The 24,870-nt window shown below is 54.2% G+C and overlaps 2 protein-coding genes across 3 annotated transcripts; both read right to left on the reverse strand.

Moving 5' to 3' along the window:
* Positions 1–441: 441 nt before the first annotated feature.
* On the reverse strand, positions 442–16,603 carry ADCY4 (adenylate cyclase 4). The gene is made up of 26 exons (XM_039254690.1): positions 16,487–16,603; positions 15,973–16,182; positions 14,433–14,630; positions 14,156–14,317; positions 13,390–13,539; positions 12,802–12,950; positions 12,610–12,721; positions 11,788–11,915; positions 11,477–11,635; positions 11,087–11,219; positions 10,711–10,884; positions 7,801–7,844; positions 7,603–7,689; positions 7,329–7,398; positions 6,896–6,993; positions 6,143–6,227; positions 5,909–6,046; positions 5,003–5,113; positions 4,551–4,735; positions 4,271–4,355; positions 3,651–3,809; positions 2,025–2,171; positions 1,614–1,721; positions 1,411–1,525; positions 967–1,091; positions 442–885 (listed from the first exon to the last, which is right to left on the reverse strand). The coding sequence occupies exons 2-26, from the start codon at positions 16,129–16,131 to the stop codon at positions 733–735; spliced, it is 3,234 nt and encodes a 1,077-aa protein (XP_039110621.1). The 5' UTR covers positions 16,132–16,182; positions 16,487–16,603; the 3' UTR covers positions 442–732.
* A 1,091-nt stretch (positions 16,604–17,694) lies between these two features.
* Positions 17,695–21,640, reverse strand: RIPK3 (receptor interacting serine/threonine kinase 3). Of its 2 annotated transcripts, none has more exons than XM_039254655.1 (10): positions 21,510–21,640; positions 21,154–21,257; positions 20,704–21,013; positions 20,121–20,248; positions 19,948–19,994; positions 19,570–19,737; positions 19,405–19,472; positions 18,800–19,162; positions 18,596–18,656; positions 17,695–18,046 (listed from the first exon to the last, which is right to left on the reverse strand). In XM_039254655.1, the coding sequence occupies exons 1-10, from the start codon at positions 21,510–21,512 to the stop codon at positions 17,898–17,900; spliced, it is 1,401 nt and encodes a 466-aa protein (XP_039110586.1). In that variant the 5' UTR covers positions 21,513–21,640; the 3' UTR covers positions 17,695–17,897. The 2 variants fall into 2 exon arrangements, with proteins under 2 accessions (XP_039110586.1, XP_039110585.1); XM_039254654.1 differs by having other exon boundaries at positions 21,154–21,294.
* Between the last annotated feature and the right edge of the window lie 3,230 nt (positions 21,641–24,870).

Here is a 24,870-nt window from a genome sequence, read left to right on the forward strand (position 1 = left end):
ACTCGGGGCTCTTGTCTCCTTCCTGACATTAGCCTCTCTAGCATTTTAATTCTGCTGGACAAGAAAGAACTCCAGACCCAGAGTCTACGACAAATATGAGCAGGTTGGAATGAACCATGGATGCTTCAAGGCCCACACAGGATCAGCATCCGCACAGAAGAATGCAGAAGGAAGCCAGAGGACATCTGAGGGGCCTGAGAACAAGGGAATCCCAAAACTGTCTGCAGGTCTTGGCTGGAAAATATGGGCCAATTTGACAATAGCAGCTGAAACAGGGAGGGATCTGACAGATCATCTCCTAAGCCTCTCATCCATGCTGTATAGTAAGCACATAAAAAGTGCTTATTTAGTGTATATTGAATGAATAAAAGTCAAGTGACATGCTCCTAGCTATTCTTTCCCAATATTTGTGGGTGGGGAGCAGGAAAAGACGAATTGCTATTTTGAGTCACGTAGCTAAATTTCTTTATGCTTCCAAGGTGTACAAAGTACTGGAACCAGGCAGGGAGGTTGAGGCAGTCCTCTTCTTGAGCTTGTGAAAACGAATCACTCTTCTCCAGCACAGTCATGATCACCTTGCATACACACAAACACTCAATTTAGCTTGGGAAGAAGCATCCTGCTGAGAGGCAAGGAGAAGGTGATCTGCAGCTACACCAGAAGCTTCTGACACCAATTGGCTCTGGTCATACCAGAGTCTTTTTATTGAGGATCTCAGGATGGATGGGGGTCTCAGCCCAGAGTGGCCGAGGGAGGTCCAGTTCGTATCAAATCTGTGTTCAGAAAGTAGGTGCAGAGCTGCCCTTTGCCTTTAACCTTGATGACACCCCGGCTGTAGCAGGTATAGCCTAAGGACTGCAGCACCCGGGCTGTCTCTTCAGTCACCTGGGATTGAAAGGGTGTGAGTCAGGAGTGTGGGGGCAGCCCTATCCTTATCCCACCACCCCTCCAATGTGGCCTCCTTGCCTGGATCTTGCCCAGAACTCCTGTACTCTCCATGCGGCTGGCCACATTCACTGTGTTGCCCCAGATGTCATATTGAGGTTTCTGGGCCCCTATCACTCCAGCCACTACAGGTCCATGGTTCAACCCTGACAAGAGGTGTAAGGAGGGGCCCTGGGCAGGCAGATTTGAGGAGGGAGAAGGGAAGAGGACACTCCAGGAATTAGGGTGAAGGGCTTGGAGGCCTTAGAGGAAAGGAGTGTGGGTCTGGAGGGGTGTGGCTTAGTGAAGGGGTTGCTGAGCCTCAGAGCTCCCGGCCCAGCAGCTTCATGCTCCATCCCCAGGGGTGAGGCTGGAGGGGGTCCAGGGGTGAGCTGGCAAGCAGCTAGCTCAAAGAACTTGAGGGCGCCAGAGCTTGGGAAGGTGAGGAGGAGGTTCCAGACTGCCCCTGCAAGGGAGGAGCCTCACCCACACGCAGGCGGAAGTTGTTGAATGAGTGCTTATTGATGACGTCCAGCTTTGATCCAAGGGCCACTGCAAACTCCACCATGGTGCCAAGGTGGCTGCAGCTTCGCTCAGCATCCTAGCAATGGAATGGCCCACCAGGATGGGTCAATGAGGATCCACCAGTGAGAGCCCAGACAAAGGCTGGTAAAGAAGGGATGCTGTACCTGTTGTGCGTCCTGTCCGGAGGTGGCATTTAAGCCTGTAGCTGCCATGTAGGTGCTGCCGATGGTTTTGATCTTCTCCACCCCACTAAACTTGGGCTTTGAGAGCAGCTGTACAGAAAGGAAGCTGTGTCCCTGGATCCCCAGTCTTTCTTGCTCTCTCCCGCCTCCCTCTCAGAAGCCCAGCCCCAGGCTTTTGGACACTAAAGGACTAGGTTGTGGGGTCAGGGATGGTGGCAGGAGGCAGAGTGGTTAGTGGACAGAGTTGCCAGAGAGCTAGGGGGTGGGAGGAGGAGTGGCAGGGCCAGGGGAGAGGGGGATGGGCCCCTGGCTGGAGACTAAATTGTCAGGAGGGATTGGTGGGAAATTCTAGTATCCAGGACGAAGAGTCTGGGGGACCCGTGGAGTTGTCACCTCATCAAAGTCAGCAATTATCTCATTGAGCAGCCGCAGACACTCTAGACCCTCGTGGTTGATGTTGGACTCGGAGTAAAACTCCTTAAAGTCTGGAACTGAGGCGAACAGGACACAGACACACTCGTAGGACTGGTGGTAGAGGTCCTGGAGGGTGGGAGGCTGGGATGAGGGAGCAAGCCACGTTCTTCCCCCTTCTGGGTCTGCATGGGCCCTCCTCCCCGTGTCCATATTCCTATCCCTCTATTTTTAAAAATGTTTTATTTATTTCTGAGAGAGAGAGAGAGAGAGAGAGCATGAGCAGGGGAGGGTCAGAGAGAGAGGGAGATACAAAATCTGAAACAGTTTCCAGGGTCTGAGCTAGCTGTCAGCACAGAGCCCGACATGGGGCTCAAACCCACAAACCGCAAGATCATGACCTGAGCCGAAGTCGGACGCTTAACTGACTGAGCCACTCAGGCGCCCTTCCTATCCCTCTATTTAAGAAGGATCAGAAAGGAGGGAAAGTGGGAGGGCCAGGTTACCCCAAGGATGTGTGACTTGGGAGTCAAAGATTGGGTCTCATTATGAATCCAGGAGAGACAGGGGTTTGGATCCTGTCAGTGGGAATCATCTTTCTATCATACCTCATTGCTGAAAGGTGTTACGTCAGCTAAGTCAGCTTATAAAGATGGCTACAATTTAGAAGATAAAATAATAGGGAAAAGGGGACAAAGGGGAAATAAAGGTAAGATAGTAAAGGCGGAATCAGATTTGAAGTCAGTTCACAAAACTGGGTGCCACAAAGTCCTTGTTAGTCCCAAATTCTTGCTCTGAGCTTTCTAGTAGCCAGTGTGAAGCTAGAATCAGGAGCAGTGACAAGTTTCTCAGTGTCTGTATGAGAAGGAGCCAGGAGACATAGACCTATGGCTGATCTTGAGAGCAGAGAGCAAGCAGTGGTGGCAGGAAGCTGTGAAGTAGCCCCTGGCCTATTTTTTAAAAATATCCCTCAAGATGGACCAAGAGCATTTCCACAGCAGACACGGTGACGTGGTGGTGCTAAAAATAAAATGGTGCAACTATGTGGGCGACCTTCTGATGTTCTACGGTGAGATGTTTGAGGATGTAGATTAGCATCTTCCGATGGAAAACCCTGTGGTGATGGAAGTTCTACATATGTGATGTCCAATACGGCAGCCACTAGCCCTAAGCAGCTGTTAGATCCTTGAAATGTGGCCAGTGAAACTGAGGAACTGAATTTTCTATTTTAATTCATTTAAATTCAAATGGCCACACATGGCTAATGGCTACCATTCTGGATAGTGCAGGTCCAGAGAGATGGGTGGACTGTGTCTTCTACACAGCTCCCATCAACACTCGAAGAAGCTTCTGGAAGGTATGGAGTGGCCATGAGTTGGAGAGGATGCTCCTTGTAAGTGAGAACTTGGAGCGCAGAGGCTCTATGCTCAGCAGACAAAGCCTAAGAGCTAGTGAAAATGTCAGGCACCTACTTGACAGAGACAGAGATTTGAGTGGCCACTTAACTACTGTGGGGGAGTCCAGAGAGGGTGGGCCAAGGGTCAAGGTTTTCATCCAAAATTAGTCCCTGTGGCATCTGGGGCTGAGGAGTCAGGGGTGAGGAGTCACCTCATTGCGCCGGTTCTGGCCAATGAACTGGGGGGCCACGTGTGCAGGGAGCACATTCTCCAACAGCAGCCTTGTCAGGTTCTCCATGGTCTCTGTCTCCTCCTGCTCCTGCCGCAGCTTCTTCTTCCACAGGAAGTCCAGGCGGCAGTAATACTCATTCTGGCAGGGTCGCAGGGGCCCAACGGGAGACCCAGTACAAGGGAAACCTCAGCTCCTGTGTTTTCTCCCCTCCCCCATTCCTTGATGTCTAAACCACTCCCTCTCCCCCCAGTCTAGAGAGAAGGCTCAAGGTGCACTGGGGAGGCTACCCTGAAAATAGATTCAAACTAGGGTAGACAGAACTGGCAGCAGATCCTTTCTTATGGGTGCTTTTCCTAGGTTTGGGGTGGGAGGGATGAGGGAGGGAGAATTTGAAGCCACCTCCCTTCGAGAGTGAAGGAGAAAGAAAAGGAGCAGGAAGGTTCGCTTTAGAAACTTCCAGTGGGCATACCATTTGGGCTCCACCATGAAGGCGTAAGATTGAGGGAAAGAGTGGAAGAGAGACCGAGTCACAAATATGGGGGATCTCCCCACCTCACCCTTCAAAGGGAGGCCCTGGAGGGCTGAGCTGGGTGACTTACCTGCCGAGCCAGGACAAGGAGGGTGAAGAAGAAGATGAAGAAGGAGATAGCTCCCATCAGTTTGGGCTCCTTCAGCACCCCTGGCCTGAGGAGGCCACAGATCAGGATTGTCCCTGCCCTGCACCTTCCCGATGGCCTCCTCCCTACCCCCAGTGCCCATGTAGCCCTCAGCCACCCTCCGCCTTTGCCCTGTGCATGGATGGTTCAGGTCAGGGAGGTGAGGACAGCTCCACTCTGCTCCCCGGGGGCCTGAGCACCTCTGTCCAGTGGCCATGCACACCTGGAGTCCAGGGGATCCGGATAGAGGCGGGCGATGAGGCAGTCGGACAGCCAGGCGTGGGAGTGCAGGAAGAGGGAGCAGGAGGCCCCCAGCCACAGCAGGAGCAGCAGCAACTTCAGCTCGAAGCTCATGTGCAGAAAGAGGGAGCAGGACAGGAACCCCAGCACGCAGCAGTGCATAGAGTACTGTGGGCCAAGCAGGGTGGTCAAGGGGTGGGGCATATCCCACAGCTAGAGGTGGGAGAATATGCCGGGGGTCCTGCCCCTCCCCAGGGCCCACGACCTACCTGGGGAGTAGGTGGTGTCATGCACACACACACACACACACACACACACCCCAAGTCTGATATATGTCTGTCCCAATCCACAAAATGGAATGTTGGACTAAGGAGGTGGGGGAGGGGCCCAGGAAGGCTGTGGAGAGAGAGATTCAGGGCTGTGAGGAACACTCACCGGGATGCTGATGAGAGGCAGGGACCCAGGGAGCTCCCAGGAGTTGTTGAAAGCCATGGAGGACACATTGGAAGCCCAGAAAGGGCAGTTTGATGCTGCCGGTAAGAAGAACTGCAGAAGGAGGTGAAGAGCTGAGGTGGACAAGCAGCTTCCCTGAGTTTCAGCTGACTTAGGGATAGGTCAGGGAGACTCCTCCACAGGGGTGGATTCTGCTATTCCTGCGTGGTGAGGGAGGCTTAGCGGGGGAGGGTCTTCACTGGGGGGTCAGGGATGGGAGGAGCGGGTGTCCTGAACACTAGTCTGCCACAGATCCTGGCTGGCTGTGTGATCTCTTGCCAGCCACTTAACCTCTCTGGGCCTCAGCTTCCTCTTCCGTGACTTGGCTGGGGCATGATTCCTAAGGTATCTTTCAGGGATAGAATTCTAAGAATGATTATAAGTCCTGAAAACTCAGGGGCCTTTGGGTGGCTCAGTTGGTTAAGTGTCTGACTTTGGCTCAGGTCATGATCTTGCGGTTTGTGGGTTCCAAGCCCTGTGTTGGGCTCTGAGCTCTCAGCACAGCTCAGATTCTGTCTCCTTTTCTCGGTTTCTGTCCCTCCCCCACCCACACTCTGTCTCTCAAAAATAATCAATAAACGTTAAAAAAATTAAAACAAAAGAAATTCTGAAAACTCAGCCAAATTCAGCTATAAGACCATAGCGAGTGAGCTAGGCAGTGACAATCTGCCTCCTTAGAAAAGATATGCCCAGGTGGCAGATTAATTTTTTTCTTTTATACTTGTCCAACATCGCCAGAATCCCCTGGCCTTAGTCTGGCTGTCCTCCCAAATCCCAGGGGTCCCCTTTTAGCTTCTGACAGCTCGAATACGCCCTGATGGGGGTGCACAGGGCCCCCACTGCCCTCACCAGGCTGGGAATGGCCATCACGAAAACCAGTAGGATGGTAGTCGTGCCCAGGGCAACTCGCAGTCCAGGCCGTGTGGCCACCAAGCCAGACAGGGCTGGCAGCCAGTGCAGCATCTTGGGGCCTTTCAAGACACACCTCTGCGGAAGGAGCACAGGAATCGTAGGCGTGGGGCTGGGGCACCTAGGTCACAGTGAGGGCCCAGCTCACCACTTCCACCCCCGAGCCCACCTCACCGTCAGGTGCTCTGAGAAGCAGACGAAGAGGAGGAGGAGGAAGAGGAGGAAGGTGATGCTATAGGTGATGGCCAGAGCTGGGGGCCTAAAGGGAGACAAGAGTGAGGCCTTGAAGGGTCAGAATTGGCTCTCTGTGCTGGGAGGGTGCTGTGCAACCCAGTTGGGAGACGTGGGGGGAGGGATCCTGGGGATCTGAACTCGCCGCCAGTGGGCACTGGGCGGATAAAAGACATTGCCTGTTGATGCTCCGGGAGAGCAGAGGGTCTAGGGCAGTGGTGGGGTAGGGCAGGGACTACTAAGGTGGAGACAATACTGGAAGAGGGCAGAGGGCTCACAAAGGGGTCGAGGCCACATCAGGCCAGTCTCTGGGTCCTCAGGCCAAAGCTCCTCTACCTGGCTGAATGTTGAACAAGTCCCTGCAGCCCCTCCTAGCCATGGACTGAAAACAAGGACCTACTTTCTAAGCTCATTTGCTGTGAGATTTGGGCTTCTCAATGAAAACGGAACCTGCTTCATAGAAAAGTTGTTAGAATCGAAAGACAGGAATGTGAAAGTGCTTGGTTATGTAGAAAGTCCACAGGATGTATGATAGTGAAATGAAGGCTACGATTATCGTTGTTTCCCCAGAACACATATTTCCTCTGTGGGTCAGTGCCCGAACCCAAGGGGAAGTGGGTAAAGGAAGAAAGTGTGGGTCGAGGATCAAAAAGTCTGTATATGAGAATCAGGGCCCCTCTTGCCTGGGGCTCTCACCTGTTTGTCACCAGCATCTGGATGACGAAATTGGAAAGAAAAACCAGGAAGGTGCAGGCTGCATAGTATTTGAAAGCGGGGAGTGCAGAGAGTCGGTACTGGAAGGGAAGGGGTCAGTAGGGGTCAGTGTGGAAACAGGGGCCACCAGGGCTGCCCATCACCTCGGAGGTGTCAGTTCCAGGCAAGAACGGGTGTCTCAGCCTCCCCACCCACCATCCAGTTCAGTCTCAGGTAGACTCTACTGGTTCTCCAAGGAACTGCCCTCCTCCCTCCCATCCCCACCTAGTAATTCAGTCTACAGGGTGACAGCTGTTTGGAGAGAAATACAAGCCCCTCACCCCCAAGATCACAAACTGAGCAGACCCGGGAGGTGAGGTGGGACCACAGGGCTTGCCTCCTCCCCACGGCCACCCACCCACCCACCCCAGCCCACCTCTTTCTCCAGTTCCTTCCTTCTGAAGTACAGTGTCAGGGGGTTGAAGTCCTTTGACTGCCTCCACTGTCTGGTGGGAGGTGGGGGACCATGAGCCCCGGAGAGGAAAGAGCAGGGTGGGGTGGGGTGGAGGCGTGGTCAGGGGCGTGTTTTCCTGGAGTAGAGGAGGGAAGCCCCCCCCCCACTTCCCTCTGGGTCATCAGGGGAGCTCATCCCTCCTGTACCGCAGAAGCCCAGCTCCCAACCCCTCCCAGTCCTCTTCTGTTCTCCATACTTCTGAGAGTTGAGCTGTTCGATGACCTGGAAGAACTTGGCATCCCCAGTGTCCAGGTCGTCATCTAGGCCCCGGGAGGTACGGCTCCTGCGCAGTGAGAGCCCAGCCTGTCACCACAGGAGACCCTCGAGGTATCTGGGTGAAGCAGGAGCAGCCCCCCGGGAAGGATGGGGACAGGTCGCCCTGGGGCCTCCTCACCGGTCCAGGCTCCACTGGGGGCTGAAGGAGGCCAGAGCCTTCTCCTGTTGGGAGAACACAGCAAAGAGGGAGATGAGGCAATGCTGAGCATCCTCGAAGCCTCTCTGCAATGAGGCATTCCATATCGACACATGGCCTTTCCCTTGAGCATTTGACATGACGGTTTTCTCTGCCTCAAATAACTTCCTCTCTCCATCAAATCCCGTCTGCCCTTCAGGGAAGGATCAAACCACATTTATTCTTTAAAGTCTCTTCTGGACTCGGGGCGCCTGGGTGGCTCAGTCGTTTAAGAGTCTGACTTCAGCTCAGGTTATGATCTCATGGTTTGTGGGTTCAAGCCCCACATCGGGGTCTCTGCTGTCAGTGTAGAGTCCGCTTTGGATCCTCCATACCCCTCTCTCTCTGCCCCTTCCCTGATTGTACTTTCTCTGTCTCTCTTAAAAAAAAAAAAAAAAAAGCTTAAAAAAAAAAGTTTCTTCTGGACTCTTTATACACCCAGGGTCTTTATACTTTTATTTCCTCAGTCTCTACCACCTGTGAGGCAACCCTGTAACTTCTGCAGGCTTGAGTGGCTGTCATCTTCCCTAAGGACTGAACAAATCCCCAAAGCGGGATGTTCCTTATCATCCCAGCATGCCAAAAAGTCCTTGGTTTAAACTGAAGTGACAGCGCAGAAAATTCTGACTCGCTTGTGGTCAGGCTGAGCTGGGAAGTGGTGGGGGCAGAAGACAAAACATCTATAAGAAAGGGAAAGAAGAAGGAAGAGAGACAAACCTGGTCACAGTCATTCTTTTCTGGACCAAAACAAATGCGCCCTGTGCGCAAGCATACGAAAACACGCAGGCAAGTAAAGTGGGTGAGACAAGCCCCAAGGAAGAGAGCGGAGTCAATGGCCACTGTCCAGGGCCAGGAGTCTGTGACTGTTCTTTTCTGCCCCCCCAGCTCATGTGAAGGAAGCAGGGTCACAGGGGGCCTCATCATTCCCCCAAACCAAAACCTGGTATATGGGAGAGGGAGCGGGGAGGAAAAGGGAGATTAAGAGGTGTGTTCTAGGTATGAGCTCATCTACGCATCCAGGTCTGAGCCTGTTTTCAAACTACCTACCTGCCTCTCCACCTTGTTCAATGACTATGTTTTTGGAAGGCAGGGAAAACAACTTATTTATTTCTGTCTTCTCAAGAACTAGCCTAGGTGCCTGCCACATAGTAGGTGCTTTAAAAGTGTGGAAGGGATGGATGGATGGATGGATGGATGGATGGATGGATGGTGGATGGATGGATGGAACATACTAGCACCAACACTGCCCCGCCACCCCAGAGCTCCCCATTGTTTAAGTGTAAGCTGACATGATTTTCAGGATTTCTAACATTTGACTGAGAGCCTGGCACTTCACGGGCTTGGAAGTGAATTTCTGGGCTGGTGAGGTCCTGAGTTGAGAGATGCTCTTGAACCAGGAGTTCCTACTTCTCCACCTTGACGCTTCTTAGCCTGCGAGGTTTTGGGGAGGTCTGGCATGGGTACTAGGGGCCATCTCACCATGAGGATTGCACCCAACATTGTCTCACAGTTCCTGGGCTCCCAGCAAAGTCCACCCTCCACTCCGCCTCCATCCTGCAACAGGGTCTTGGATTCTTTCTTCCTTTCCCTCCTGCCCACTTAGCCCTTCTGACCTCTCCCGTACCCTATGTTAAGGCTTGGAATTAGGTATTCTCCTAAAACACTGCTGCCAATGTCCCCCCACGCCACAGTGTTTCACGGATCTCTGGACTGCTTTCCAGCTGGGTGGGTGGGGAGGGGAGATAGAACACAGAAAGGGTGCTCTGAAGTCATCCATATATCCAAGTGGGTCTGCCCGGTAGAGAAGATTCAGAGAGGAAGAGCTGCAGAAAGTGGCTAGGAAGGTTTTGGCAAGATCAGAGAAAATGAAGAGCAGGCTGAGGAAACTAATCCTGGGGCAAGCCTTTGGGGACACAGCCTCAGTCCCTGTATGAACTGGTTCTAGCTGCTTGTCACCAAGCACCGACACAAAGAGCCAGGTGGTGGGAGAGATCCAGGCTCCTCCACCAGCTAGGGGTCATGATTACCTGAAGGTGCTAGGCATGAGGTCTGCCAACCAAGCCCTGGCTTCCTCTCTTCCCTCCCTCCCCAACTCCTGCCTGCTCCGGGTGACTTCCTTCAAGGCCACGTGGGATTTTCACTGTCACCTTGTTTTTATCCTTGTATAAATGTTGGAGAATAAGGGCAACAACTGATTTGCCTTCCCAATCCTAGTGGGAATTAAAAAAGAGAGTGTGCAGTCTCAGGAATGGAGTTCAACAGAGACATTTCCGGGGCGCCTGGGTGGCTTAGTCGGTTAAGCGTCCGACTTTCGCTTGGGTCATGATCTCGCAGTTCGTGGGTTCAAGCCCCGCGTCGGGCTCTGTGCTGACTGCCAGCTCAGAGCCTGGAGCCTGTTTCAGTCTGTGACTCCCTCTCTCTCTGACCCTCCCCTGCTCACGCTGTCTCTCTCTCTCTCCTAGAAATAAATAAAAAATAAAAAAATAAAACCTTTAAAAAAAAAACAGAGACATTTCCCAGTAGGACTGGGTGTGAGCACTGGCTTCAGAGTCAGGAGGAAGTGTGGTCTGTTTCTTTGGGGTACTGAGGGAAGGGGCTTCCTGAGTGGAGTTTGGGGAACAGTGGACATGGTGTCTATAGGATTTTGCATCTCAGGTGAGCTCAGAGGGCAGTGACCTTTGCTCTTTCTCTGGAAAGAAGGGCAAGGAAAGGCCCAAACCAGTGACTGGGGCAATCAGACAGTTCAGGACCTTAGGATATCAAGTGACTCACTGGACGGGAGTGGGGGGAGGTTGGGAGGGGCAGTGGGTAGGATTATGTAAGTGCTAGGGCTCGCAGTGGAGGCGCACTTACCGGGAGAGGGGTGGAGGTAGACACAGGGCTCTCTAGGTGGCTCAGATGGGCAAAAGGCTTGGCGGCGCCCCAGGACTCCAGGTAGCGGGTCATCAGCAGGGACGGACGCATCTTGGGGCCCTCGAGAGAGGACAGCAACCCTCCCGCAGTGCCCTTCTCATCCTCCTCCTCAGCCTGGGGCATAGGAGGGCTGAGAGTCAATTTCACAAACGCCTTCCACAGTCTCCCCACACCTCTTGGAAGGTTGTGTCTCCTCCCCCTTGACGCACACACTGGGACCCAGGAATTCAATCTCTGGTGTAGGAGAAGAGATCAGGCCTGTCGGCTGTGGGTGGTTAGGATGGGCCAGCCCATGGGGTCCAGGCTGGGCTTTTACCCGGGGGTCGATGACTAGGTAGGTAGGCTCCCCTAGCTCCCGAAGGTATGGGTCCCGGTGTTCCATGGCTGCATCTTCCACAGCATAAGCCCCTGCCAGCAGGGCCAGGGTAGCCCCTGTAATATGTACTCGTCTGGAAGGAGGGGGCAGTGCGAGTCAGGAGGGAGAGCCTGCAAACCTCTCACTTCTTTCAAGGAGCCTTCCTGGAGGTCTGACTTTAAGCAAGGCCCTATGCTAAGGAGGTATCTCCCGACCCGTCTCCCTGCACGCCAGGATCTCCTTAAGCCCCACGTGGGATTGTGCTCATTTTAGGAAACTGCAAACAGGATGGCAGCATGTAGGAGGCCCGGATGGTTTCCTCCCGTGGCCTCCGGCAGCTCCACATCTCACCCTGGTACGCCACCCGCCTCCATGTGGTTGGCCAGTGTGACGTCATGGGACCAGACATCATACTGCCACTTCTGCAGCCCAATGACTCCGCAGAGCACACTGCCTGAATGCACGCCCACACGCATGTTGATGTCCACACCAGTGGCTCTCCGGAGTTTCCTGTGTGGGGTATGTAGGGGACAGTCTGAATGCTGCCTTCATCTGTACCCATGCCACACCCCTCCCTCCCTCCAAGAGGACTTCCACTACCCTGCCTGCTCCTCCCCAACATCCATCCCTGGTACCCCTCCTGCCCGTCCACCTGAGCTGACCTGATGGCCCGGCACATGTCCAGCCCCATGCGCACGCAGTTGATGGCGTGGTCTGGCAGGGAGAGCGGTAGCCCAGAGACACAGTAGTAACAGTCTCCCAGGATCTTGATCCGCATGCATTCATGCTCCTGGGAGTGTGTGTGTGTGCAGGGGGAGGGGGCACCTGGTTAGAGGCCAGAGGCACGAGGGAGCTGGGAAGTGGGAGCAAATGTGGCATTCCTGAAGAACTTCTGAGGCTGGGAGTCTCCGGGGTCAGATCTAGGGACTGACTCTCTTAACTTGCTATGGGGCTGGCTGAGGTCTGTGGCTCTCTCCCAGCTCTGGCATGTGGAGGGTATATTTGGATTTGAGCATATGAAAGTTCGTCTCAAGACTGAGGTTTTCTGGGTGACCCCCAAGATTAGGTTTGCTGGGGGCATCCCTGGGGGTCTAAACAGGTGGCTGGACTGGACTGAGCTTACACAGAGCAGATATTTCCCTTGGAAGGGCTCCCTAAGGTTAGAACACCTGAAAATCCCCCTAGATTTGGCTGTCGTGTCCAGAGACACCTATACTAGGGCTCCGAGCATATCTGGGGGTGTCGCGGTTGGGACATTTGTGGAAATGTTGCGAAGTCTCTTCCATGTCTGAGGTGTGTGGTGAGCAGCTCCATGGCTGGGGTTGTTTGAGGGGGTTTCCTACTTCCAATGGAATATCTTCCACTGGAATACATGGGCTCTGATGTGGGACTGGGATCTGAGGTGGCAAGAGTTTCCCTTGGAAGGGGCTCTCCAGGGTGGGGCACTTGAAGATCCCTGGGTGGGGAGGGAGGCCCCCTCTGACCTTGGCGATCTGGTCGAACTTGCCAAAGAGCTCGTTGAGCATGAGCACCAACTCCTTAGGGGAGCACTCACTGGCCAGCCGGGTGAAGCCCACGATGTCAGCATACAGCACACTGGCCAGGGCAGACTGTGTCAGTGGGGCCCAGATCTCAGCCCATGGCCCCCCCTTCCCTGCAGCCATCCTTTCTCATACCTGACTCCCTGGTGCCTCTTGACATAGAGGCTGTGGAAGTTGTTGGTGCTCTCTGGCCGTGACCCCTGTCCAGCCTGCAGCCGTGCCATGATCTCTGCCTTCATCTCCCGGGCCAAGTAGGCAGGAAGGATGGACAAGAGAAGGTGTTCCTGGAGGAGGTCACCATGAACACCAACCCTCTTGCAACCTAAAGCCAGGAGTCCCAGACTCCCAACGACCTAGGAACCCAGCACTTCCCCAGTCCCACTAGGTGTACCCCAAAATACTCCCCCAAGATCCTTCCCATCACATAGAACTGGGCCCCAGCACCCCATCCTGCACTAATCATCTTTAGGGACTGAACTCCCAGCACCAATGCCAGAATTAGAGTTCTTTGTTTAGTATCATAAAAGTGCTTTCACAAGCTTCAGTTTGTCTGAGACTTAACACAACTTATCAACACGGGCGATAGCCACATTTTACCAAGGAGGAAAGAGAAGGGTAAGCGACCTGTCCAAAACCATTCGACTTGCAACGGGGCCCAGTTGAATGATATAAACAACTCCTTTCCACACCTCAGTCTCTCCCAGCCTCCCAGGCCCAGCGAACCTGGTGTTTCTTCTCGGTGTCCAGCCGCCGACGTGAGTGCAGCGAACGAAGTGCTTCGCGGAAGGTGGCGCGCAGCGCGCGCTCCATCAGCGCCTTGTGGTACGCCCCTGCCACGTTTCCGCACAGGAACAACACCGCGTTTGCTGCCAGCTGTGGGTGAAGGTCAACCTCAGAGGATGCTGGCCACGGGTGGCGGTGGGAGTAGTTTAGTGTGTAGCTGGAGTTGGTCTCCAAGAGGGTTGAGGAGGACTCCACAGAGGCCCAAGAATTTCCAGGCAATTGGCGCTACACTGTGGTGTCTGTAGGGGGCGCTTCTCCTCCCCCCAGTACTCTTGCTCTAGACTTGGCTGTGCGCCAACATGGCCTCTTAGGTCTAGAAACCCTTGCTCATGTTTCCTCTGCCTGGAATACTACTCCACTATCTACCCCCACCCTCACCCCTGCAGCACAAAACTACTCAAGTTACAATTTTCACATTCTCTGTGAAGGTTCCATTATTCACATCTGTCCCCACTACTATGGTCCTCTGGTGAGCTCCCTTGCTCCCGGACCCAGAGGCCTCTTCTGCTGTCCGCAGGCATCGTGCTGCACTGGTGTACCCGCTCCATAAGCACACCATCTGGGTGTGTCTGTGTTTGTACTCTGTGCTTAGTGTGGTGCCCCGCCCTGGAGTCACAGCTGGGTTAGCGGTTGGTGGATGCTCAGAGGAACCAAAGGCGGGCAGTGTGCCAGCCCTGGGCACAACCCATGCTATGCGTGTGCTCACCTGCGGTAGCAGGGCCGGCCGCGAGTCTGGCTGAGGCCCGAGGTATAGCCCAAGGACCAGCAGGTGGGAGAGCGACGAGGCAAGGCCCGCAGCGGCGGCATCCCGCATGCCCAAGGGCAACATGGCATACACGGTGAAGATGATGAAGAGGAAAAAGGACACCTGGGGGCGGGAAGGCACCGGAAGCTGCTGGCTTATGCCAGCCCTGACGATGGGCTGCTCCCTGCTCTTGGTCTGGGTGTCCTCTGCCCCTTACTCCACTGGCCATGCCTCTCACCTGGTCCCAGGCGCTCACCAGGCCCCCAGTGAACAGGAAGCCATGGCCTAGCCCGAGAAGCGCTGCCCATACGAGGCCCGATAGGGGACGTGTCCAGCGCTGCAGTCGTTGCTCACGGGAGGCCAGGCCCAGGAGCAGCGAGAAGCCGCCCAGCGCGCACAGCACAGTGGTCAGGAAGCCCGGGTCTGAAGCTAGCTCCTGTGAAGAGAGGGTGCTTGCAGCAAGACTGGAGTGCAGAGTATGGGGGGCTCCTCCAAACTGAAGAAGAACAGGCAGTCCCCCAGGCCACTTCTGAGAAGTGTCTCAAACTCAAGTAGTAAAAGGAGACAGACAGGCTTGCCATTCATAGTAGGGTGAACCATAGGAAGTTGCCAATAATCTGTTTTTAATCTATAGAGTCTGCTGTCACATGCGGTTCAACCTAATATCTTGGTTGCATGCTGCAGGGGTGTATGAGCTTTAGGCCTCTATCCAGAGTCCCTGGCTCAGAACCCTTTACTGCCCATTTGTGAATCTATGACCTTTCTGAGCTTCAGCTTTCTCATCTGTCAGATAGGAATTAGAGCACCAGCCAGGGGTCCTGAAGCAAGCAAAGAATCCTACTTACAGAAGGCACTCAGCAAAGAGCCAATTTGCTCATGAGATTCCCTGCCCTGGGCACAAGTCTGGGAGTAGACCCCCACCCCCCCCCCCCCCCCAGAAGCCCTCCAGCAGCAAAGCTCACCTGGAACCTCCCTCCTGTTAGGCTAGGGGGCAGCACTACACTTTTGCCACCCACCTCTGGGTGTAGGCCTCCAGCCACTGTCCCTGCCCCGTGTCCCCATCTCTTGCTGGACTTCGAGACCAGCAAGAATTGGTCTGTTTAGTGGCTTTCCCAACTTGCCTCCAAAAAGAGGAAAGAAAGCTTGGAGCAGAATATTTCCAGAAATGGAATTGAAGACCCCCTTTCGGAAGAAAGAAAGAAAGAGAGAGAGAGAGAGAGAGAGAGAGAGAGAGAAAGAAAGAAAGAAAGAAAGAAAGAAAGAAAGAAAGAAAGAAAGAAAGAGAAAGAAAGAAAGAGGGACTGGAAATGGGGTTATTTTGGGACTAAATGTGAGTGGGAGGGAGGGTGTCTTCTGGGAGACTGTGGGTACAACTGTCCCACAACCCCTGTGAAAGAAAGAAAACCAGGAAACAACGGATTCCCACGAGGCCAAGAGTAATTTCCCCTCTGGAAAATTGGAAAATCCGGTGTTGAATTTACTCTAGAACCAGTAGATGACAGAAGCTAGGAAGGCCGGTCAGTACCCTGAGAGAAATTAGAAGCACCCCCAGGGCTCAGCTTTCTCCCAGCAGCCCAGCAAACGAGGCCTCAGAGGTGGAGTGACTTGTCCAGGGTCACTACATTTCCTAGTAAGACTTCCCTGGGTTCCAGCAAAGAAGGCACGTCGAAAAGAAGACCCCTCCCGAGCCCTAACTCCGAAAACGCCCCCTAGGCAGCGACCCTCCCACGACCCTCCAGAAGGCGCCCGGCACCAGAGCCGCCCCCCTCCCCGCTCACCCGGCCGCTGGCGGAGGCGACAGCCAGCAGCGCCAGGAGCGCGCAGAGCACGATCACCAGCAGCAGCAGCAGCAGCGGGTACTGCTGGCTCAGGCTGTAGTAGGTTTCGTAGAAGAGGTCTTCGCTGGGAGGTGGCCGGGGACTGAAGAGGCGGGCCATGGTCTTCCCTGCCCCGCGCCGCTTCGCCCGGGCGGGGGGCGGACCCTGGGGCTGCGGAGGGCCAGGGGCCGCGTTACCTCCCGTGGCCCCAGCCGGCCCCAGCTGCGCCCCTCTCACTGGGTCCAAGCCACTTGCATCCCGTTTCCCCAACCTCGCGGCGCTCCCATCTTCCAGGCACTCCCTGTGGCCTCTCAGCCTCTTCCCAGTTGGCGGTGAGGGGACTGCCCTATCCCTCGCTCCTCCTCCCTCGACCCCTGACTGCCGGGGGTGCCCTAGCAGGAGCCTCATCGCCGGGTGGGACGGGATTTGGGGTTGAAGCAAAGGACCTCGGGTTCCCCCTTTCCCCAAAACTCACTGCCCGCGATCCTGCCACAGCTGATGGGTTACGACCGAGGAGGGAGCCCGGGACAGCTGGTCGCGGAGTCCCGATCCCCAGAAGCTAGTGGCTCCAAGCCCCAGGCGGCAGGCGCTTCCCTCCCAGCGCCGGGGGCCCCCCCTCCCACTTCCCCCGATGGGACTGCCCGGCCCCTTCCCGTGCCGAGGCGGACTCCCCAGGCCTCCTCCCTCCCTCATTGTCTCCCCTAACACCGGCACCTTCCCTCTTCAGCCGCCTCAAGAAGGGAATGCAGACCGTGGGAGATGCGAGGGGGTGGGGTAGGCCAGGCTGAAGAGCGAGTATCGAAATCGGAGTGGAACCGTTCGACGTGGGGAAAATCCAGGACAGTTGGAGTGAAGTGAAGGCTGGCGAGAATGTACGGAAGAATGTGGGGGCGACTGGGGGCTAGGATTTAAGTCAGGATTAAAGGGTGCGCCTTCTCCTCTACTCCTGCCTGGACAAGCGGCTGTGGCCGAGTCTGAACTGTCCACGATCCCATGGGGTCCAGCTCCGAGTCAAAGGGAGCTGGGAGTCAAAGGGCTCCGAAGCAAGGAGCAGGTGAGTTTAGGTGATGAGTAATTGCGTGGAGGGAGGGGAAATAAGTACCCGGGCTGACCTCCAAGAGACTGGGGGTCTGCGGATGCCTATGGAGAGTCCTCTCCCCAACACCCCACTGCGATGTCTCCAGAGCCCAGAAGAAAAGTGGACAGTGAGATTATCTCCGAAATTTGGTTTAGGGTGGGGTCTCCCTGATCTAGAGGAAGTGCTCCACCCAGAGATTAGAGCAGCCCCAGGAGCCAGGCCTCCAGGATTCCTTCCTGCCGCCAGCTGGGCCCTGACCTTGTGTGCCACAACACTGCCCACCCCCAGCCCTGAGCATCCCGCTTCCGGCCTCTGCTAGACAGCAGTGCCTCAGGTTCCCTCGTGTCACCTCCCTGCCGTGCTTCAGCCGCCCGATCCTGGCCTAAGCATTAGCCTCCCAAGTGTGGCCGCTTTGGTTAAAAATCTACCATGTGTGGGGGTGCCTGGGTGGCTCAGTTGGTTAAGCTTCTGGCTTTTGATAGTGGCTCAGGTCATAATCTTGTGGGACAGAGCCCTCACTGAGCGTGCGGACAGTACAGAGCCTGCTTGGGATTCTCTCTCTCCCTCTGTCTCTGCCCCTCCCCTGTTCATGATCTCTCTCTCTCTTAAAATAAATAAACTTAAAAATATCCACCACGTTTATTGAGTCCTCTGTGCATAACACAAAGTCAGTTTGGCTGCAGGCCAGATGGCCCTCAAAGAAAGTCTCAGTTGATTGCCTCAATTCAATGGGTAGCTCAGAACCTCCTTTGTACTGGCCCTGCAGCCCACTCCAGGCTTCTGGGTTCTTGTGGCCCTTCTTTCCAACCTACTTCTGGGGGGCATGCTGCCAGCCTCTACCCATGGCCCAAGGTGGCAGGCTCGGTGTGGACAAGGCAGTTCCTCCTTGTATAACCAAGTAGTTGTTGTCTCCGACCTGCACCCCATGGCTGTCACTTATGAGAACAGATGGCCGCCCTTTAAGAGAAATTTGGAGTGTTAGTGGGAGGGTTAAGTAGTGAGGAACTCAAAATAAGGAGCAGCAGGGTGGAGGGGCAGCGGCACCTTGTGTCCATCCTGGGGAAACGCAAGTATGGGGTCCGTAGGCCCGCCTGTGACTGTGTGAAGGTGTGCCTTGGGCCTGCCCCTTCCTGTCCCCCCCTTCAGAACCGAATTTTCAGAAGCTCAAGAGTGGCAACTAATGTCTGAGACCCTGATATTTGGGTCTTTTCTTCTCGGAGCCCTCCGGACCAATATAGCAGTGATGGAAGTTAGGGGTTCACAGAGCTGGTACTGGGGAAAGTCAGAAGGCCCAGGGCAAATCCAGGCTTTGCTGTGTGACCTCAGTGGGATCCAGTCCCAGTGGGTGTCAGTTTCTTCATTTTATGAAATGAAAAGTTTGGGGTAGTTGGCCACTAGCTCTTTCTCTCCTCTGCTACCCAAGGTACCCTGGTTCTATATACGATCTTGAGGAAGAAGCCGGTGGAAGAATTAAGCAGGGGAAAGGAAGGAGTGTGGAGTGGGTACCTGGTATTGGATTTAGCCCTGGTGCCCTGGTTGGCCAGTTGGTGCTGTGTCTCGTAGCCCCCTGTGAACAACACAGCTCTCTTAGGTTCCCTGTCATGGGCCCTGTTCCCCTGCTGTATTCCCCTGAGCCCCAAGTTTTCCCTGGCAAGGGGGGCAGGGATCAGAGGATTCCTAGTGCATCCTCTAGTTCTGCCAGGGTCTCACCTGATTCCCTATGGGTCCAGGACCTGGGGTCTGAGCCAAGTTGGAGCTGGGGGTATGATTTCTGAAAGGTGAGGTCTCTGGAGTTTGGGGAGATGGGGCTGTTGCATCTGAAGGTATCCCTGTTATCTGGGCAGGGTGAACCTTGTCTCCCTGTGTCCTGATCCTCTCAGGAAGGTTTGTACATTTCTTAGGAACACAGCTGGGGGACTCCTTCAGATTTAGTTTGTTCAGCATTTCAGAGGCTACGAAATCAAGGCTTCCTGTGGTTCCCCTAGGCTCATCCGTTTCTGTCCCTCCTGGGCCTGGCTTGGGGGCAGACAACATCCTGTTGATGCCCCTGTGCTCAGACAGGAACTTCTTCACCTGCAAGGATAAGAGGAGCTTTCTGGGCATGGGGGTGGGAAAGCCAGTGTAAACCCAAGGGAAGAATCTCTTGGTCCATAATCTATTACCTGGGAATGTAGCGGTGAGGTGGGGAGAGTTGGGACAAAGATTAAGGCATACATAAAGAACAGTGGTCAGTGGGGAGACACTGGGTGGCCAAGGGAGCCATGTTGTGCCACCCTTGCTCCGCTCTGGGGTTGGGGGTGGCATTGGACACTCACCGTGGAGACTGCGGCATCCATCTCCTTGTTTACCAGATTGAGGGCTTCCTCGGTATTTGATCGGCATTCTAGAAACAAGGCAGAGTGGGGCAGCAGATGAACCAGAATTTCCCAGGGAGAAGCCCCCTGCTGACAGATCCAGGCCTACCCTGGCTCCCAGTTCACCTTTGAAGGAGGGCCTGTTCTTGGGCTCATGGCTCCAGCAGTGCTGCATTAACTCCTTCAGTCCTTCCAAGCCAGGAGTCTCGGGACCCGGCTGGGGCAGCTTGGTCAAGGGGGGGCGGATCTGCCTCTCACACACTGCTTCCTGCACCACTGATTTCTGGCTCACTACTGGGGTGGGGGTGGAGGATGTGAAGAGAAGACATTCAGGGTATGAGGGGCCACTTGCTCCATCATGGAAAGGGGAAAGGAGTGGAGTCCAAGGCAAGGTGGGGAGAAAGTTGGGCAGTCTGAGCAGGTAAGCTGGAAGAAGACGGTTTGGAGGCTTGCAGGAGGAGGGCACCTGGAGTTAAGGATCCCCGTGTCCGCCTAGAGTCTTACTCTCAGCTTCTCGTCCAGCTAGCACTGCCCACATTAGGATCCCGAAGCTGCAGGAAACACAAAGCTGAGGCTTGGGCAAACTGCTGGCAAGGCTACTTTCCCATATACCGTCCCCTAGAAGGACCCAGAGAGGTAGAGAAATTTGGAATGTGTGTTTAGAGTGGGTACCTTACCTGTAGACATCACTAGCCATGGAGGCTTTCTGGTTTACATCAGCCAACAGCTCTGGGGCCAAGTAGGCGAGGGCTAACTCCTCAGACCTTGAGCCTCCTTGAAATGTTGATAGGCCAAAATCTGCCAGCTGGAAAGGGAGGGAAGAGGAAGAAGGTAGGGGGATGGACAGAGTCCGGCAGCTTCCAGAATTTCCTCTCCCACCAAAAGGTGCAGGTGCAGCCTTGTAAAGGGGGATTTGAGGGTTAGGGGAATAGGGCCCTTGGGTTGGAGGTCTGGGTACCCTCTTCATGGGGCTGGGTCAAGGTTTGAGTCTCCTCAGCTAGGTCAGTCATGAGTCTTTGGATGGACTGGTGGGTGGGCCTGCGGAACTGATCGTGTTGGTCAGGGTCTCAAACACCAGTATGGTAGGGGCTAAAACTCCTGGGTGGGTTTTGACACTTGCGCAGCCCTGTGTCCAGGGGGATATGCTGAGAATATGCAGCAGACAGAGCTGCAGCGGGCTCTGTGTCTAGTGGGTGGGGCTTGAAGAGTTCTGAGACAGGACCGTGTCCAGAGGCTGGGCTGGGATACGGATGGGCTGACCTTGGCATGCAGGTCTGAGTCCAGCAGGACGTTGGAGGGCTTGAGGTCCCGGTGCAGAAGCACGGGATTCTGGCTATGCAGATAACACATCCCCAGCACCAACTCCTGCAGCACGCGACAGAGGAACGGCCAGGGCCGAGGACAGCGGGGCTGCAGCAGCCTCACCAGGGAACCGTTTTCCATGAATTGAGTCACCAGGGCCGGCCCGCGCATGTACTCCCACTCTAGCTGCTCGGTGACCCCCAGCAGGTGCAGTACATGCTGGCCACGCAGACTTGCCATGGCCTTCACCTCCCTGGATATTGTCTCCCTACACTCCAGGAAAGAGGAAAGAGTTGGAGTCAGGCTCTGCTCTTAGAAGATCCCTCTTTTCCCCAGTCAGGCCCACAGCACAGTGGGTACCCCCTTCTCGGTCAGACCCCAGGAAGCTCTGCTCCTCAGGTCACTTACCTGTTCATGATCTTGACTGCCACATCTAAATCCCACGTCCTGTGTCTTGCCCAGAACACCGCCCCGAAGCTGCCTGCACCGATGAACTTCGGGTTCTCCAATTCCTCGAGGGGAACCAGGGAGGCTGGGGTACTGCTGGGCCTGGAAGAGGGTGCCTGGTCTTCCAGACTGCGCCCCTCCTCCCCCCGCCCGTGACTCGGGTGACTCTGTATGGTCACTTCAAATCCCAGCTCCCCCACTCCCCCGTCCCCTAGAGGCCCCCATTGTGCTCTGGCCTCAGCAAGGGGCTCAATGAGTCTGCGGGGGCACCCTGCGTCTGTGGGAGGCTGCTTATCCCTATCCCGCTCTCCACTGACCATAACTTGCCGTCAGACATCAGGCTGGAAGTCTGATGAGTCCGCACGATGGAGTGACTTCTGGGAACGGGAGTTTGTAGCAGAGAGTCGCCAGGGGGTCGCTGCACGGATTTCGCTTCCGGGTTTGCTCCTCGTACACAGAGTGACTAAACCACTTCCTTCTTCTGCTGGTGCCCAGGGGGGCAGGGAGGCAGAAAGAAAGTTAGTCTTTTTCCTTCCTGACTCGTATTTCCTGAGCACCTGCTGCATGTCAGCCAGGTTAGCTGTCACTGAGTCCTTAGGGTGCCACACAAAGAATCCTCATTTTCAGAAACCTGCAATCTACTCCTGCCGCTGCTGTCTTTCCCTTCTCCCACAGGATTTCAGTCTCCACCACCTACCAGGCCTGCTGTGGGAAGGGGATGGTGCTAAGGAGGATTTTATGGTCCTAGCATTGGGCTCTCCCCCAAATGCCCCACCATTAGCTTATTTAATTCTCACAGCAACCCTAGGGGAATTGGTTCTGTTTTTTATTACGTCTTTGTGGATGAGGAAACAGAGAGACACAGGTAGCTTAAATTGCTTGCCCAAGCCAGTATGGAGCTGACTTCAAGCCTAGCTCAGAACCATCAGGTTTTCCTGATGGAACCATTAGGCTATACCTCTCAATTGGTCGTGCATGTGGCTAAAGAAAGTGTGAAGCATCTAATTGCGTAGTGAACGGTCCCTGTCTGTATTTCTGCCCAGTCCCTGACAGCTGCTCTTGCTGAAGCAAGACTTTGGCATTGGTAGTGACTTTGCTTTCAGGGCATGGTAGTCCACTAGATGAACTGGCCCAGCAAAGGGTGTCTGACATTGAGGTGGACATTGGAGGGGAAAACACATCCCTGCCCTCTCCCTCCACACCGATACCTCCACACAAATTCCCTGGTTAACACATGTGCCCAGCAAGCATATACTCTGCACAAGGGCATCTGGGAACGCAGGAGCCTGGGGAGCCTTAAGGATTTAGGGTCAACAAAAGGTGTCTATGAAAACATACCGACTCCTTACTCTCCACTCTTCAGCTGGATCCCGAAGGCCTCACCGTGGCTGGAGGTTGTGGACACTGTATGTGGCCAGTCCTGGGCACTCAGTCCTTCATGGGGAGACCCAACCTTCACTGAAAGGTGCTTACCTTGGTATGCACTTTCTATTCTGTCCATGCACTCTGCTGGTTGGAGCAAAAGTGGCCAGCAGTTAACTGTGGTTTCTAGATCCATACCATGTATTCTGTTAGAGTCAGTTTGTGCTTTTTTTGAGCTATTCAGGGAATTCTAAGACTGTAGTCTCTCTCTCTCTTTTTTAAAGTTTATTTTGAGGGGCACCTGGGTGGCTCAGTCGGTTAAGCCTCCCAGTTCAGCTCAGGTCATGATCTCACGGTTCTTGAGTGTGAGCCCCCCATCAGGCCCTGTGCTGACAGCTAGCTCAGAGCCTGGAGCCTGCTTTGGATTCTGTGTCTCCCTCTCTCTCTGCCCCTCCCCTGCTCACACTGTCTCTCTCAGAAATAAATTTAAAAAAAATTTTTTTTAATTTAAAAAATGTTTATTTTGAGAGAGAGAGAAGAGTGTGTGTTCTCTGATATGGTACACATATGCAAGTGGGGAAGGAGCAGGGGGAGGGGGAGAGAGAGAATCCCAAACAGGCTCCATGCTGTCAGCGCAGAGCCCAATGAGAGGCTTGAACTCATGAACCATGAGATCATGACTTGAGCTGAAATGAAGTGTCAGATAGATGCTTAAAAGACTGAGCCACCCAGGCACCCCTGTAGTCTCTTTAAAAGGCAGTACATGGTAGGTATCCAATAAATATTTGTTGAATTGCATTAAAAGAACAACCAAGACTTTGGGGGCTTCTTTATGACTTTGATCACTCCAGCTGGAGCTCCATACTCACTGGGAGGAAAAAAGGAGTTTGCTCTTTGTTAAAGTTTGGGGGCTCTCGCCTGTGCCTTCATGGTTGACAGAACCCACCTGAAGTCAACTTTATTCTTGAGACAGGATGACATTTCACAGAACATAAAGGTAAGTGCAACAGGTTCTCCGAAAAGTCTAGTCAGGAGCCGAGAGCCATTAGAGAGGGCAGCCATCCCTTTCATGATTCTCTTTTGAGAGAAGACCTGGGCTCCACTTGGGTGCTGAATATCTTTAGATTGGGATCAGGCCCTGAGAGTCAGGGGTAAGCCACTATAAAGTGTGGATTTGGGGATAGTGTCAGAGCTTGTACTACTTTTTGACTCAAAACAACTCAAACCCCTTTAAAAGAAGGAGGAGCAGGGGTGCCTGGGTGGCTTAGTCGGTTAAGCGTCCGACTTTCGCTTAGGTCATGATCTCGCAGTTCGTGGGTTCGAGCCCCGCATCGGGCTCTGTGCTGATTGCCAGCCCAGAGCCTGGAGCCTGTTTCAGAGTCTGTCACTCCCTCTCTCTCTAACCCTCCCCTGCTCATGCTGTCTCTCTCTCTCTCTCTCTCCTAGAAATAAATAAAACATTAAAAAATAAATAAATAAATAAATAAATAAAAGAAGGAGGAGCAGGGAGAGGAGCCTGGAGTGAGTGCCTGAGAAGACCTTCTGTTTCTAGGTGGGGGGACCTGGCAAAACAGAGCTGATCCCTGGATTTGGAACTGTGGCCTTTCCTGAGGCCTAGTGCTGCTGACCCGGAGCAGAGCCTCTGACCTGGTCCCAGGCTTTTGGAGTTTATTTGGGTGTCTCTAATTCTTTTGGTGTTTTGCTCCTGATTGTCTTTCATTACCTTCAGCCCATTTCTCCTATGGCTCTGGTTCTCCCTCCTTAGTTGTGGGGGTGGGAGGGCAGAGAGTGTGGTTTCTCTTCTTACATATTCTAGCCCTAACTAATTCTTTTTTTTTTTTTTTTTTTTTTTTAAAATGTTTTTTATTTATTTCTAGGAGAGAGAAAGAGAGAGACAGCGTGAGCAGGGGAGGGTCAGAGAGAGAGAGGGAGTCACAGACTGAAACAGGCTCCAGGCTCTGAGCTGGCAGTCAGCACAGAGCCCGACGCGGGGCTCGAACCCACGAACCGCGAGATCATGACCTAAGCGAAAGTCGAACGCTCAACCTACTAAGCCACCCAGGCGCCCCTAGCCCTAACTAATTCTTATCTGTTGTTTGATTAAGAGATTCCAATTATAGGGGCGCCTGAGTGGCTCAGTCAGTTGGGCATCCGACTTCAGCTCAGGTCATGGTCTCGTGGTCCATGAGTTTGAGCCCTGCGTTGGGCTCTGTGCTGACAGCTTAGAGCCTGGAGTCTGCTTTGGATTCTGTGTCTCCCTCTCTCTCTGCCCTCCCCCTCTCACACTCTGTCTGTCTGTCTGTCTCTCTCTCAAAA

The sequence above is a fragment of the Hyaena hyaena genome, unplaced genomic scaffold (genome assembly GCF_003009895.1).
Source record: "Hyaena hyaena isolate Hyena2069 unplaced genomic scaffold, ASM300989v1 scaffold_497, whole genome shotgun sequence".
NCBI classification, from domain to species: domain Eukaryota; kingdom Metazoa; phylum Chordata; class Mammalia; order Carnivora; family Hyaenidae; genus Hyaena; species Hyaena hyaena.